Source organism: Mus caroli, unplaced genomic scaffold (genome assembly GCF_978045245.1).
Source record: "Mus caroli unplaced genomic scaffold, Mus_caroli_1 scaffold_1, whole genome shotgun sequence".
NCBI lineage: Eukaryota > Metazoa > Chordata > Mammalia > Rodentia > Muridae > Mus > Mus caroli.
Window position 1 is genome coordinate 40,768,150 of NW_028227256.1, and position 13,991 is coordinate 40,782,140.

Consider the following 13,991-nt stretch of genomic DNA (forward strand, 5'->3'; position numbering starts at 1 on the left):
TATATCTCCATGTCTTTCAGATGATGTGTGATAAGATACAAGTTCTAAATAAATATCCTGGCTATATATACATCTCCAAAACCAGAAGCATTTATTTAGTAAATATGTATTGAATATTTTCCAAAAAATTTTTGTTTAAAACACATGCTTTGCTAATAATAGGACAAATGATAAATTCCTTCAAAGAATTAGAGATAGCTCAGCTGTTGAAGCCATTTGTTGCTCTTGCAGAGAATCCAAATGTGGTTCCTAGCACCTATACAGTGGCTCATAGCCACCTGTAACTCTAGTAGCAAAGAATACAACAATGCCCTCTTCCAGCTTCTGTGCAGGCCAAACACTTACAAACATAAAATAAATGAATATAAACAGCAAACTAAAGGAACCAGGACCTCTGCTTCTGGGCTTTGCTTTGCTCAGATGGGACTATTAGATTTTCAGTCTGAGCAAACTCAGTTGTATTTTATTTACCCATTTTCTGTCCTTTGCAGAGCTCTCAGACTAAGGTATCATACACCAGCTCAAGAGTTGAACTAAACGTCTAACATCCCAACAGACTCTGACATTCCTGTGTCTACCTCCTCACATTTACTGTGCGGGGGTAAGCGGAGCTCTGGGCAACATTCTGCCTCCTGATGAGTCCTCTAATGCTCATATAATGACAGCCCTGTCTATCCTAAGTTTATCCTCCATTTAATACATCTCTGCTTCTGTAACAGCTGTCGGAATAGCTGCCATATGAGGCTACGTGCTTGCCCAGAAAAAAGATAAACCCATAAAGGACACACACATATAGCCTGGTAGATGGGTGTTCAAGGACAGGGGAGGAGCTCTCCACTAACAGATGGAGGAGAGACTGGAGGCTTCAGAATATGAATGCAGTCTGGCAGTGAGAGAGAGTTGGATAGATTTCAGTGTCTAATACAATGACCTAACGCTGTGACCCTTTAATACAGTTCCTCATGTTGTGGTGACCCCAAGTATAAAATTATTTCATTGTTACTTTGTAACTATAATTTTTCTACTGTTGTAATATAAATACCTGATATAGGACCCCCTGGGGAGGTGTCTAGACCCACAGATTAAGAAATGTTGGCCTAGTAGGTCAGACCATGAAGAGCCTAGCAGTATAGGAGTTCCAGGAAGGTATGGAAGTCCACCTTCCTCCATGTCTTTTAGTCTTCACACTTCCCAGTTGGAGTTCCATCAGCATGGGGACTTTATGACTAGACCACCTTTATTTACATGAAATCTCACCTAATCCATCGCCGGACACCAGGGCCATGCAGTTATGCTGCTGAGACCTTCTGATGATCTGCATTTGGAATGTCACCCAGCTCATGACTCTCTTTCCAGGGCAGTGGGACCTTTGGAGGTTATATTTACCCCTGGCTCCTTGCTTCCTATTGCTCGATGTGAGCAGTAACTGCCACAGACTACAGCTCTGGCTGCCATGCCTCCCCTGCTGTGATGGACTAAGTCCTATGACACTGGGAACCAAAATAACCCTTTTCTCCCTCTGAAGTCGCTTCTCTAAGATATTTTGTTACAGCAATGAGAAAAACCAACATCTACACCTTAACACTGCGTTTGGAGATTGAAGCAAGTCCTAGTTAACAGTAACTTTCAACCTGACCAACTTGGACTACCTGTAAGATAGATAGTCTCAATACAGGAACTGTCTTTATCAGGTTGAACTATAGATACTACCTTGGTTGTCATAACTGATGTAGGACAGTCCAGTCTACTGAGGATAGCACTGTTTCCTTGGCAGGCTATCATGAGATGTATAGGAAAACTAGCTGAGCATGAACCTGTGAGCAAATCAGCAGCACTCGTCCATGGCACCTACTTCCAGGTTCCTGTCCTGACTTCCTTCAGTGATAAACTATGACCTGGAAGTGTAAGCCAAATAATCTCCCTTTTCCTCTCCAAGGTGCTTTTGGTCAGAGTATTTTATCGAAGCAACAGAATAAAAAAGGACAATGTGTTTATATAGAGAGGCCACATAGAAGGTCCAAACCATTTTCACTAACAGAGGATCACATACCACTGAATGGCCTATGGAGAAAACCTCCTAACAAGGGCCAAAGCTTAGGGGACGGACAAGGGGGGAGGAGAACGCCTTTCTCTCGAGGCAGAGGGCCTCCTTCAAACTTACCACAGGTTCCCACCCCAGCATCAGTTTTGCTTTTTTGATGTCTGGTTTTCTTTTCTGTGGGTCATCCTGGGCTTCAGAGAGAAACTGAATTTCACTTCCACTACCTGAGATATTGAAAAAGAAGGAAAAAAAAAAAAGTTAAAAAAAAAAAAAGGTAAGGCGAAGCGCATCTAGGGGGCAATGTTTTACTATCTATGGCAGGGAAAATAATCTTACCTGTAAGCAAGGACCCTTATGGCTCGAGCAAAGCCACATAGGACAGTCCTGGCAAACCTAGGAGTGTGCCTGCATAGCTATTACTAAGCAATCACATGCAGGTGCCAGGCTTGCTTCTGGTCCCACAAGAGCAAAAGGGCTTGTGCCAAAGACAAACCTCCACCTCAGGTAACAGGTGCAGATGTGCCCATAGGGAACAATCTTACAAACACAAATATATAAGTGTGGGTTGTAGCCATATCGGAGATGGATGCTCCAAATGGGCTAGAAATTCTCTTTCATGGGGATCAGGTGGCTTATACTGTTCTGTTCTTAATCAACAGCGTGCAGATGGTAACTAGGAGCCCATGAAAACCTGGCCACCAATGCTCTAGCCAGAGCAAGCACAGAACCAACTTATGTCACATGAGTTGTCAGCTCTGCTGCTGCATAGACTATGCAGAGGACAGAAACGCCTGGCTTAGCACCCTGGGGTGGGGGACTAGACCCCAGTGACCACAAAAGAGAGCTACTGAGTGACCACCAGGCTGACCTGCGTAAGTTATACAGCACAGTCACACACACAGAGTCACAAAGCAGCAAGATGGAAATCCTAAGCCCTCTTTAGTGTGCAGGTCACAGTTTTCTAAACTCTGAAGTGCACATGGATCACTGTGCACGCTCTGATCCAAAAATCGGGCTCACACCCACAGTGCCATGATACCAAAGCATCTGACCCATGGTTTCCATCTGGACAGCAGAGGTTTCAAAGGCACAGTGACTGGAGGCACATGGTGAGTGGAGCAAACCTTCTCCCAACAGTGGGAATGCGTAACTGGGAAGCTAGTCTGAATGGGATTACTGGAACCACACGGTGTTGTGCTTATCTGACAGAAGGATTATAGCTGTACACAGCTGCTCATCACAGCCCTGAGCCAAGAAGGAAGAGCCCATTCAGTCAAGGGTATCGCAGGGTCAAGTCAGAGCAGCCTAAAGCACACATATCATGGTTCAGGCCAGATCCTGAAATCAAATTTCTGAATTGGAGACCAGGTTTCCCAGAGCTCCAGTAAGCCTGAGTATGAGGCCAGGAAATACCTTCTTGGCACCTGCAACCCAAGAACCAGGCCAGACCTAGGAATATCCCGCTCCCTGATGGAAACACTGTTCCAATGTCACACAGTCTAATCCAGCCTGGCCAGAGCTAATGTCACTCTCCCCATGCTCCTGAAATCTGGTCTCAACAGGAGCAGTGTTTATCACACCTGGAGGTCAAATCTCTGCCCCACACTCCATCAAGACATGCAACTAGACCTGGGAGTCAAACCCATCTCATTTCAGCCTCTCTCTAATCACCAACTCAGAACTGAAAGTGTTCCTCATTAAAATTAATGTTCTGGGGCTGGAGAGATGGCTCAGCAGTTAAGAGCACTGACTGTTCTTCTGGAAGTCCCGAGTTCAGATCCCAGCAACCACATGGTGGCTCACAACCATTTGTAATGTGATTGGATGCCCTCTTCTGGAGTGTCTGAAGACAGCTACAGTGTACTTACATATAATAAATAAATAAGTCTTTTAAAATAAAATAAAATTAATGTTCTGGTACAATTAATCAGCTTCTACTTTCTAAGGAAGGTGCTACTAACACAGGGTAAATACAGATGAGTTCTTTCAGAGTGGTGTAGTCTACTTACCAACAAGGTTTTTAATTAACTGAGCAAATTCCAGGATTGTGTGTTCTTCTGGATTTCCCTAAAAAGGAAAGGGATTCTCTTATAAATGTCATGGCAATGGCAGTACTTCCCTACCTGGACACTACACATGACTTCAGACACATTTGTTGCATCAACCATCAACTCCCAGACAACCCTGTCTCCAAGTAACTTCACCCCAGCTTTTTGTCCCACTGGTACATTCTGGAATGGTTTTCATCCTGGCCAGGTACAAACACATACTACCTAAGACCTTCATCTATCTGTTCGGAAGAAGGGCCTTCAGGTCAGGCAGGGTCATTTTAAAAGGGGGCACACACATTGGGTGAGCTTCCAAGACAAGTAACTTTAATCTACCTTTTCTTTCACTTTAGTGTTACTCTGTATAGCTGGTTTCACAATACTGGCTCTCCTAAGACAACAGACTCCCTCTATGAGAACTGTGCCAATACCTTCTCCTATAGAGAAAGCTCCTGCAGCAATGGATGATGTCACAGACCAGTGTCCTGGGTGAGCCACAGGAACAGTCTCCATGAGCTTGATGAAGTCAGTTTATTGGGGCTGGATGGGTAAGTAGTTAAGATCTGTTCTGCCTTTTTGCCATCACACTTTCTAGCAGATGCTGCCTTCAGTTTTGTAGTGCTGAAGAAGGAACACAGGACTTTGCCCACACTAGGCAGGTGCTCCACCATTTCTCTAACCCACTACTCTTACTTCTAGTATACTGTCCTAGCACAGACACAGAAAAGCCTGGGAGCTGTGAATCTTAAGTCTCCCCCCCACCCCCAATTTCCAAGGCTATCCTGGAACCAGGGATCAAAGTTTCAGGAAGGCCCAGGCTTAATTGTAGACACAAAGAAAGGCAAAGGGGCAGAGCAAAGTGATGGAGGGTGACATGGAGAAGGGGCTTTGGGAGGCTCCTTGCAATTTTGTGATTTGAGGGAAGGCAAATTTCTAAACAGATACAGTTCCTAAATGTTCGTGTACAAAAGCTTCCTAAAAAGAATAAGAGAACACGATGTACAGAGAATCTGTAGGCATAAACAACTGAACAGGACTTTTATCATAAGCCTTATCAGGCAGAGGAAGTTCATACACTGCTCATGAATGCCTCACAATTCCCTCCTCTCAGTCTCTTACTCTGCTTTGTTTCACTTGAGTATTTAGCAAATGCCCTGCACAAGCTAGTCATGTGCACAGACAGTCCATCACAAAAGACCCTCCAGCAACTGCAAAGCAGAAGCAAAATGGTACTTACCAAGTTGACAGGACTGCTGACATTGCTGTTCATCAGTGCTACCAGGCCATTCACCAGATCACTGGGGAAAAAAGGAGAGTTAGGTCAGGCACTGCCCACCAGAGTGCTGAGGGCATGTACCAACCCTTCCCAGACAAAACAAAACCCAAATGGAAAACTGAATGTGGAAATAAAACCCTGTAAATTAAGATGGTGCTTGTAATGCTAGCATGTTCATGGATGGAATGAGTCCTGTAACACTGGGATTTGCTTTTAGTGGGTGTGGTGGGGTGGCGAACACAGTGGGAGGATGGTAACAGGTTAAATCTACCCTTTTTTGTGCATTTCTGAACACAATCAATGACCAACAAAAGTAAGTTAATGTAGGTATCTATACCCCCAAGATGGCATTTGCAGGGTCTCTGATGAAACCTCATGTTTAACATGAACCCACATTAATTGACCGAAACAAAAGTTGTGATTGTTTTATAAAATAAGCTCCACAGAAATGAATGGACTTCAGTATGCAAACTCCATACTGGCAAATCACAGCGACAGCCAAACAAACTGAGCACTGAAATCAATCAAAGCTGCCGCCCCTCCCCCCACCACCAGCAGCCCGCCCTTCACACAGCCTAGGAAGCTGTCAGGGCATCGGGATGTTTCAGATGAGTTGTGATCAGCTGAGCCATGAGGGTGAAGAGAAGTAAGCAAACTTCCGCTTACCAAGGATTGGTTCTTAGTTTCAGAAGCGTTAAAGTGTAGCTCTGTTAAAGAAAAGTTACTTCGTAAAAATGACACCTCATTGGGAATGTGAGCGCTTGCTCTACGCCCATGTCCAGCAGCTATGGTTCTGAATGAAGTCCACTTGGAAACCTCTCCCTCTTCCTCCAGCTTTACCACAAGGCGAAGGCCACTATGGCTTATGATTGGCTTCCAAAAGAAAACCCAAGAGTGTTTTGTTTTTCTTTTAATTGGAAAAACCTTTTTTTTTTCTTTTTGATGTGTCACTTAGTAAGGTTACTTCTGCTTTTCAGTTTTCAACCATCTTAGTTTTATATGAATATGCTTAATGTTCTGTTCTCACAGATCAAGTGCAAACGCAAACCACCATTGATCTTTAGTGATTTTTTTTAAAAGAGAAACTGGCAAAAAGTCACTTCATCACCATGGCATAGTCATTGAATCCACGGCACATTCTTCTGTGTGTCTGTAAGGAGACATTAAAAGCTGCCATTCAGTAGCACCGAAATGCCTCTTAATGCTAATAGGGTAGGGTCACGTGGCGTTAGAAGATGGCTGTTTCTTAAGCAGTCATCCTCTTTGGGAGAGGAGGGAGGGCCATACACCTTGTATGTAACAGGTTGGCAACTTTTAAAGTCAAAATTGTGTAAGTCATACTCATTCAGCCTGAAGCTCTTTAAAAGTGTCATTTTGACAAAGTGACTTTTAAGAAATATATAACATGCCTTTGTTATGTGAATGAGGACACAACCCAGCTATGAAAGTATCAGACATGTCATGCCAGATGTGAATGCAGATGACCATGTAGGCCTTGGGTCCCTGTAGTGCTGCTGAGGCAATTGTGGCTCTGGGGACAATTAACCAAGGACAGTAACTACAGATTGAACACTGTACTCTTTTACTGTGAAGTTAAAAAAAAAAAAATCAGTTTTTTAAAAGGGTAGGGGATATGTTAAAAATAGCCAAACTTGGTCAGTTCTCTACTAAACAGTGTTCATCAGGAAACTGACCTACAATGTGCCTACATCCTGGTGATCTCAGATACCAAGACAATGGCAGCAATGTAGAAAAAGGCTCTGCTGAAAGAGTTCACATCTATGAACAGGGAAACTACTTATATCCTCTTTCCAAGGTATCAGGTAGGTATAGGAGGTGAGCATGCAGATCATAGCCACTAGGTGTGTGAGCTGTGGCCAGGAGGCCTGGTGCCATGTGTTTTGTTCCAGCTGGGATTGTACCCAGCATAGGCATTGCTGAATTCTTAAAGTATTTTAATCATCTACCTTTTTTCCCCCACCAAATGTAATTTTGTATGAGATGCCACTGAAACCAGGAAGAAGACAGGTTTCTAACCAGTGCCCGCCCCTTGTATTATATCCAGTCTTATGGTGGTAGAAGATGAGAAAGCCTGGGGCCCTGATTATGTAGTTCAAGGCTGAATCTCTGTACTTGAAGACATTAACATCTCCTTGGAAGTGCATGACTGAGGGGTGGGTGAAGGGGATGGGATGAAAACACATTGTTATTATTATTATGAAGAGATGGTTCAATACACAGCTACAGAAATGAGCCCCAGTAGATTTCTCCAAGCACACAGTCCAAGCTTTGCCCTCTAAAACAGAAACTGTCCTGAGGGAGGGATAGACAATTTCTCCCTGTGAAACTGTCTCTTGGAATAAACTAACCTATTGGGCAACACATGACCAGCTAACTTTCACTTCAGGAAATGAACACTGACTGTTGTATGCATTTATTTATTTATTTAACAACTTCTTCTGTATCTCATTTAAGAGTTTACGTACTTTTTTTTTTTCCGAGACAGGGTTTCTCTGTATAGCCCTGGCTGTCCTGGAACTCACTTTGTAAACCAGGCTGGCCTCGAACTCAGAAATTCCCCTGCCTCTGCCTCCCGAGTGCTGGGATTAAAGGCGTGCGCAGGGAAATGTCTACTCTGGTTATTTTAACTTTCGAGAAAAAAAAAATAATAAAGTAGGATTTCCAGTTTTCTAAGTGACTTCTATTAAGCTCCTTATCTAATGAGACATGGTCGCTCAGGCTGAGGCTGGAAGCTGCTCAGACCCGTATTGATAGCTAACATCTTACTCTACAGTACCCTTGGAAGGCTCTAAGACACCTGGAGTGGCATTTCCTGGCCAACATGCATTTGAGGTATTTGCATTTAAGAGCAAAAGTACATGTGTTAAAATACAGAACTAGGTTTTACAATGACAAAGGATTTGGAAATCTCCATGGAGTTTGTAATAGCTATGTAAATGTGGAAGGTGCTTCAGTGTAGTAATTGCTTATCATTACCAACTGTGTTGACCAACAAAACTCTAGGTAGAATTCCAAAGACAACAATAAAAGTCACCAAGCAAAAGTATGAGCCTGCCTCAGCTTCAAGACAGGATCACCATTAAGACACGCTTACCTTATATTCTTAAAGACTTCTCCATGATAAAGAGCCATGTTTTCAAAAATTGGTCAGACATCTGAATCTGCAGGTTTGATGGGTGACTAATTGGCCTGCAGCATTAATTATTCAAGCCCCCCTCAGTGCTGGATAACTTTTATCTATGCAACACTAGGTGGCAGTAAAAGATTAGCCAGGAATCACAGAAATAGTGGATGAAAATCAACTTTATCTTCTAAACAGAGAAGCAAGAAGTTCCCAATCAAATATTAAAACTGGCTTAGTGCACAGGTGAGCTGTGGAAGTAACCAGCATGTAGAATACACAGTTACTGCTGCCTTCTACTCAGAACCAAGGACAATGGCAAGAGCCTTACCTAACGTACTGGAATGCCCGTGTCTGAGACCCAGAGCCATAGACCTAGAAGGAAACCAAGAGTTAGACTTGAGAAAAAATACCCTGGCACTATTAGTGGGGCTCCTTGGAATCCTGTGGGTCTGACTTCAGAACCAATCCTTGAAGAGGCACTGACATGGGCTTACAACAATTTAAGGTTTACAAACCCTCTTTGCCTAGTATATCTAACTTTCATACCTCATCAAAGGAGCTTCTCATTGCATCAGACAGAATCTATCCCAGAAAACCACAAGTGGCCAAAATACAGAGAACTGATCATGGAGTGCTCACCCTCACCATACATCTACAGCACAACTTCTCTACCCAAGGCTCAGGGAACATTATGGACAAGAGGATGGCAGACTTCTGAGAGCCAGAGGAAATCTGCTGTGAGATGAGACTGTGTCTCCAAGAAATGACAAGAAGATACACCCATAGTACTGCAACAGTGTGGCTGCTGAACAAGATCCAGTGACAACATGTTAATAAGGCTTCAAACCTAGAAAAAGAACGGCAGGTAACTAACAACTACTCAGAGAGAGACAATTAGTCTTCCCAGGGATGGCCCCCTTAATTAGTCACACAATACCAAGTGATCAGTCAGCTCTGAAATCATATACACATAAACAACACTGAATGGACTCAGAAGGTGTATTTATATATTTAAATGTATGTTTAGCAATAATAATAATTAATAATAATAACAACAATAAACATAATCAAAGGAAAAGAAGCTATAAATTTAAAAGGGGGTAAAGGGGAATGGGAAATACTGGAGGAAGATGATACAGGAAGGGTTGAGGGAAGGGAATGGAAGGAAATGATATAATTGTATTTTAATTAAATTATTAAGGAAAATGAGAACATTTTGAGCACATCTTATATTCTGTACTTCAGCACTGATACTTACTATGAGTGTGTACACATATATCAAGTTTTTCTTCAAAAGACTGTGTCCAAGAACTGGCTTCTATCCATGTCTTACTGTTTGTTAGGTATGTAAGACCCTGGGAACTGCAATCCTGGACTCTATTTGTGCAATAGACAGACCTTACACACAGAATAATGTGAAGAATATTCAGTGGAAGCTCTCCAACATGGATGACTTTTATAAGTGATAGAATTCTGCCTAGATAGGCTGGTAAACTGTGCGCCAGACTTGTTCATATTTATATAGCTGGCTCTGAGGGACTTCCAACATATAGCTAAGATCAAGCTAAGATCCTCTAGATGACTGATAGGATGACAGATCTACAGCAGCCTTGGTTCCTCTAAACCAAGAACTGAGTCAGAGGACCCGAACACTCATAAAAATTCCACCATGACAGGAATCAGCAGTTAAAATCAATTTATAATGGGAAGCAGGTGGTCCTAGTGAGTAGGATAAACTATTTCTTGTGAGACTACCAACCCTTCCTATCTGACTAGGTCTGTCTGCATAACAGTTCAGTCTATGGCTATACAGTTGTATCTCTATTGCCCTAAAAATACCAATTCCTGAGTACCAGCCACAGCTGGATTTAGTTGATGTGGGGGGGACAAAGCTTACCACCTTCAAGCTCCTGGAATGATTCTGAGATATAGCCAAGGCTCAGATCTATGTAGTACACACTCAGAGAGAGTTTAGGTTTACTATCACAGATATTTCACTTCGGATCTGCAAGATCTCGGTTCAAGACTGAGAATTCACCCAGACTGTCATGCTGTCTTGACGAAATTTAAAATCCTGCTTGCTCTGTTCAATACTGACCATGCATGCCTAGCTCAGAGATCTATGTTTTTAGGTTCTACTTGAGATTGGAAGGCCCACGAGAAAAGGCTGAACAGTACTACATATGGAGATGTCTGCTGACAGGATACAGAAACTGCAGGAGCAAATCTCAGCAAAGGAGCAATGAGGACAGAGCCTTGATGTGCTTACTTACTGCCTTGATGATGAGAGTGAATGTGCCCTCTTGGTTCACAGACCTGCCTGCCTGCCTGCCTGCCTGAGGGGCAGAAGCTACTTCTTGTCCACAGGCCAGGCAGAGTAGGTGCTCATCTATACTCTTGAGTCTGTACAGCATCACACTCTGGTGTCTATATGGTCCCTCTAGCTGCATTTTACAAGATGAGAGAGATTTAAGGAGATTCTGGAGACTCAAAGTTGCTCTCAGGGGATTAAGTGCTGCATATGTTCAGGTCACAGCAATATGGTAACCTAGGAGTCACCAAGATGTCCAGGGAGGAGGGGGCAGCAGGAATACCAATGGGAACTGTCTGAATGCACGGCACTGCCTTCTACAGTGTGCATTAAGTACTTAAGCTATAACAGCCTCTGCTAAACCAAGTCAGTCTCTTGTCCTAGTTGGATATTTCTCACAGAAGTCAACAAAAAGCCCTGTTTAGTGAATCCGACCCTCATACCTGCCTCTGTTTCTCATCTCTTTCCAAGCCTTCAAAGCTGTGGGCCCATTTGGCCTCCTTCAGCAAGAATCCTGTTAGGTCAGTCCCATCAGGGCCCTCTTTCCCAAATGTTTCTTCCTCTTTGTTTTTTCTATCCACTGCCTCCCATTCTGCTCCTTGGCTGTGAGTTTCCACTTGCCCTCTATGCTCAAAGTTGTGCTCGGTCTCCAGCACACTTCTCCCCACTCCACCCTGCTGACTTCTAGACAGAACCACCTGACAAGGGAAAGATGATATTTTAACCCAAGAGAAAAAGCACAAGCAATTCATCAGGTCTTTGATGGGCAATACAATTCTTTGGAACAAACAAATTTAAAAAACACTAAAACACTCTAAATGCCTCCATGGGCCTTCTGCCTGGGTGGCTAGGAAAGAGGGATGTCTGACAGGCTCTGGATTAAAGGCTTTTGGATGGCACCAGTGATCTCTCCTTACATCTCTGGGAGAGTCATGCTGGGCCTGAAGACAACACATGAGACATGACCTGTGCCAACAATTTGTGCATTCTTAAGGCTGCCAGCGGACTTGCCTTCCTTCTTAATATGGGGCCCTTGAAACAGCCAAGGAGGCAATAAATTGAAAAGCTTTTTCTTCAAAAGCTGTTAACAGTTTTCTCTGCAAACAAGGTAGCTCTGACCCTGGGTAAGTCACTGTGCATGGTGGCTGAAAAGCCATCAGGAATATCTCCCTCCCCAATAGAGATCATCTGAACCCCAAATATAGTTAGCCCTCAGTTTCCTTGGGGATTGGTTCCAAAGCACTCCACAGATACCAAACTCCAGGATGGCAACGTCCCTTTTGTAAAATGGTTTAGAATTTGCATATAAATCATGAACATTCTCCATAAAGGAAACCAACATCTGTCCATGTTATCACAGGAACCGTATTTCCAACACTTTTACTTTGAGCTGGCTAAAAGTATCTGGGAAATCTGTGGGTAGAAGCCAGATGAAGCACGAGAGGATATGAAAGACAGGTTTACCTAGCAGTTACAACTAAGACCCCTGGCCTCTGTGGCTAACCTATAAGTCACTTTTCACTTACTGCAACAAAAAAGCAGCCACCACATTACCTGACCATAAATTCAACCAAGATTTATCTTATATTGCCTATGTGCTGGGGCCAGATTAACAACTATGAATCAAAGGAACAAAGGTCCTTGTTTCCAGAGTTAATGTTGTGTTGGGGACCTGGAAATTTAGTATTGCACTGGTTCCAAGTGAAATGAAAACAAAACTGCATAATTAGTGGAGTGCAATGGTGCCTTCATAGAGAGTGGTCCAGTTAGTACTGTCTACAGAGAATGGGGAAAATGCCCAGGAAACACTCCCAGAACATGCAAGACAGGAGCTGAAGGAGTCAGGAGTGGGTTGGATAGGGACCTAGGGAAAGGTGTGTGGCATATGCTGTCCCTGAGATGAGGATCTTTGGGTTTCTCCTCTTCAGAAGGTTGGCTCTAGGATAAGCTGAAAGAACATAGCTAAAGAACAAGAATGGGACTACAAAGATAGGACACTATGGTGGCAGGGTGGGTCCAGAGCCAGGCCACCAGGAAGAGCTGGTGGAGTCCATAAATGATATGGAAAGACAAGCCAGGTATGACCATAGAGCCTCCATCAAGGGGCAGCAAGGTAGCACTTAGGAGAGGAAAGCAAGCTTGGGCCATAGGGATCCACGGGGAATGTTCAAGCAGGCCAGCTGGCACAAGCAGTCCCTGTCCAAGGTGAATGAGACAGGACCCAAGGTTCACTGTAAGGCTATCCCCGCACTGTGTTCCACCCACATGCTTCTCTTCCTTTCATGAAGGTAGCAGAGAGATACACATGGAAATGATATATCAACTGGAAAACATCAAGGCCCTGAAGCAAGTCACCTTTTGTTTACTGGTGTGAAGAAAGGTTACAGGCTGCCTCTGGGCAGTACTCACTGTGAGTGGCTCCCCTTGTAGTGCTTGTAAGATGAAGTTGCTGACCACTCGCCCATCATTCATGTGCATTCTCGGCCCAAAGGTGTTGAAGATCCTTGCCACCCGTACTTCCACACCTTCCTAGAACAGAGAGGAAGAATATGAGGTGCGCTTCTCTGCAGTGCAGCGCTCTTCTGCATTTCTAGTGTCTTGCAAGGATGGAGACCAGGCTTCTTTCCTCTTTCAAAAGACAAGACTTCTGTTCTGATTCTGTAATGTGCTCATCATAAAGCAACTTGGTGATGCAGAGCTACATCAAAGCCAAAGCTGCCTCCGATTTCACTCTGGAAAGGCCAGTAGTACGGGCACTCTGGTGGGGGAAGCTGTAAGACAGTGTGAGGGTAAACTGCTTATATAAATTGTTTCAGGTGCCTATTTTCCCATGTGTGGCCATGCTCTAAGAGTTATTAGAGAATCTTCTATCTGAGAAATTGGTGACAGAAAACAGATATATGCTTGTTATGCACTTCAAGTTACAGCCATGATGCATGCCAAAGGTCTGGTTAAGGTGAAAATGGCATTAAACAGCACAGACTTGTCTGTGGTTCCAAGAATCCACCATAAATCTTAGAACCCATCCCCTGGGGGATGGGAAGGAATAATGTATTAAAGAGGAGAACAGAGGGAAGAGCAGAGATGCAGCTCTCAATAGAAGATAACTCAAAAGGTTCCATTTGCATTTAATTGATGAAACAAATAAAGACTCAGAAGAGGATGAATAT

At 43.6% G+C, this 13,991-nt stretch overlaps 1 protein-coding gene across 5 annotated transcripts in view; it reads right to left on the bottom strand.

Annotated features, from left to right (window-relative positions):
• The window catches only part of Uxs1 (UDP-glucuronate decarboxylase 1), an 84,573-nt gene that overhangs the window by 1,315 nt on the left and 69,267 nt on the right, over positions 1 to 13,991 (bottom strand). For all 5 annotated transcript variants that reach the window (XM_021166509.3, XM_021166421.3, XM_085836887.1 and 2 more), the window contains exons 10-14: positions 13,231 to 13,350; positions 8,839 to 8,882; positions 5,327 to 5,387; positions 4,051 to 4,108; positions 2,162 to 2,265 (exon numbers count right to left, since the gene is read on the bottom strand). In XM_021166509.3, the coding sequence (XP_021022168.1) occupies positions 2,162 to 2,265; positions 4,051 to 4,108; positions 5,327 to 5,387; positions 8,839 to 8,882; positions 13,231 to 13,350 (387 nt within the window). The remainder of the gene's footprint in view (positions 1 to 2,161; positions 2,266 to 4,050; positions 4,109 to 5,326; positions 5,388 to 8,838; positions 8,883 to 13,230; positions 13,351 to 13,991) is intronic.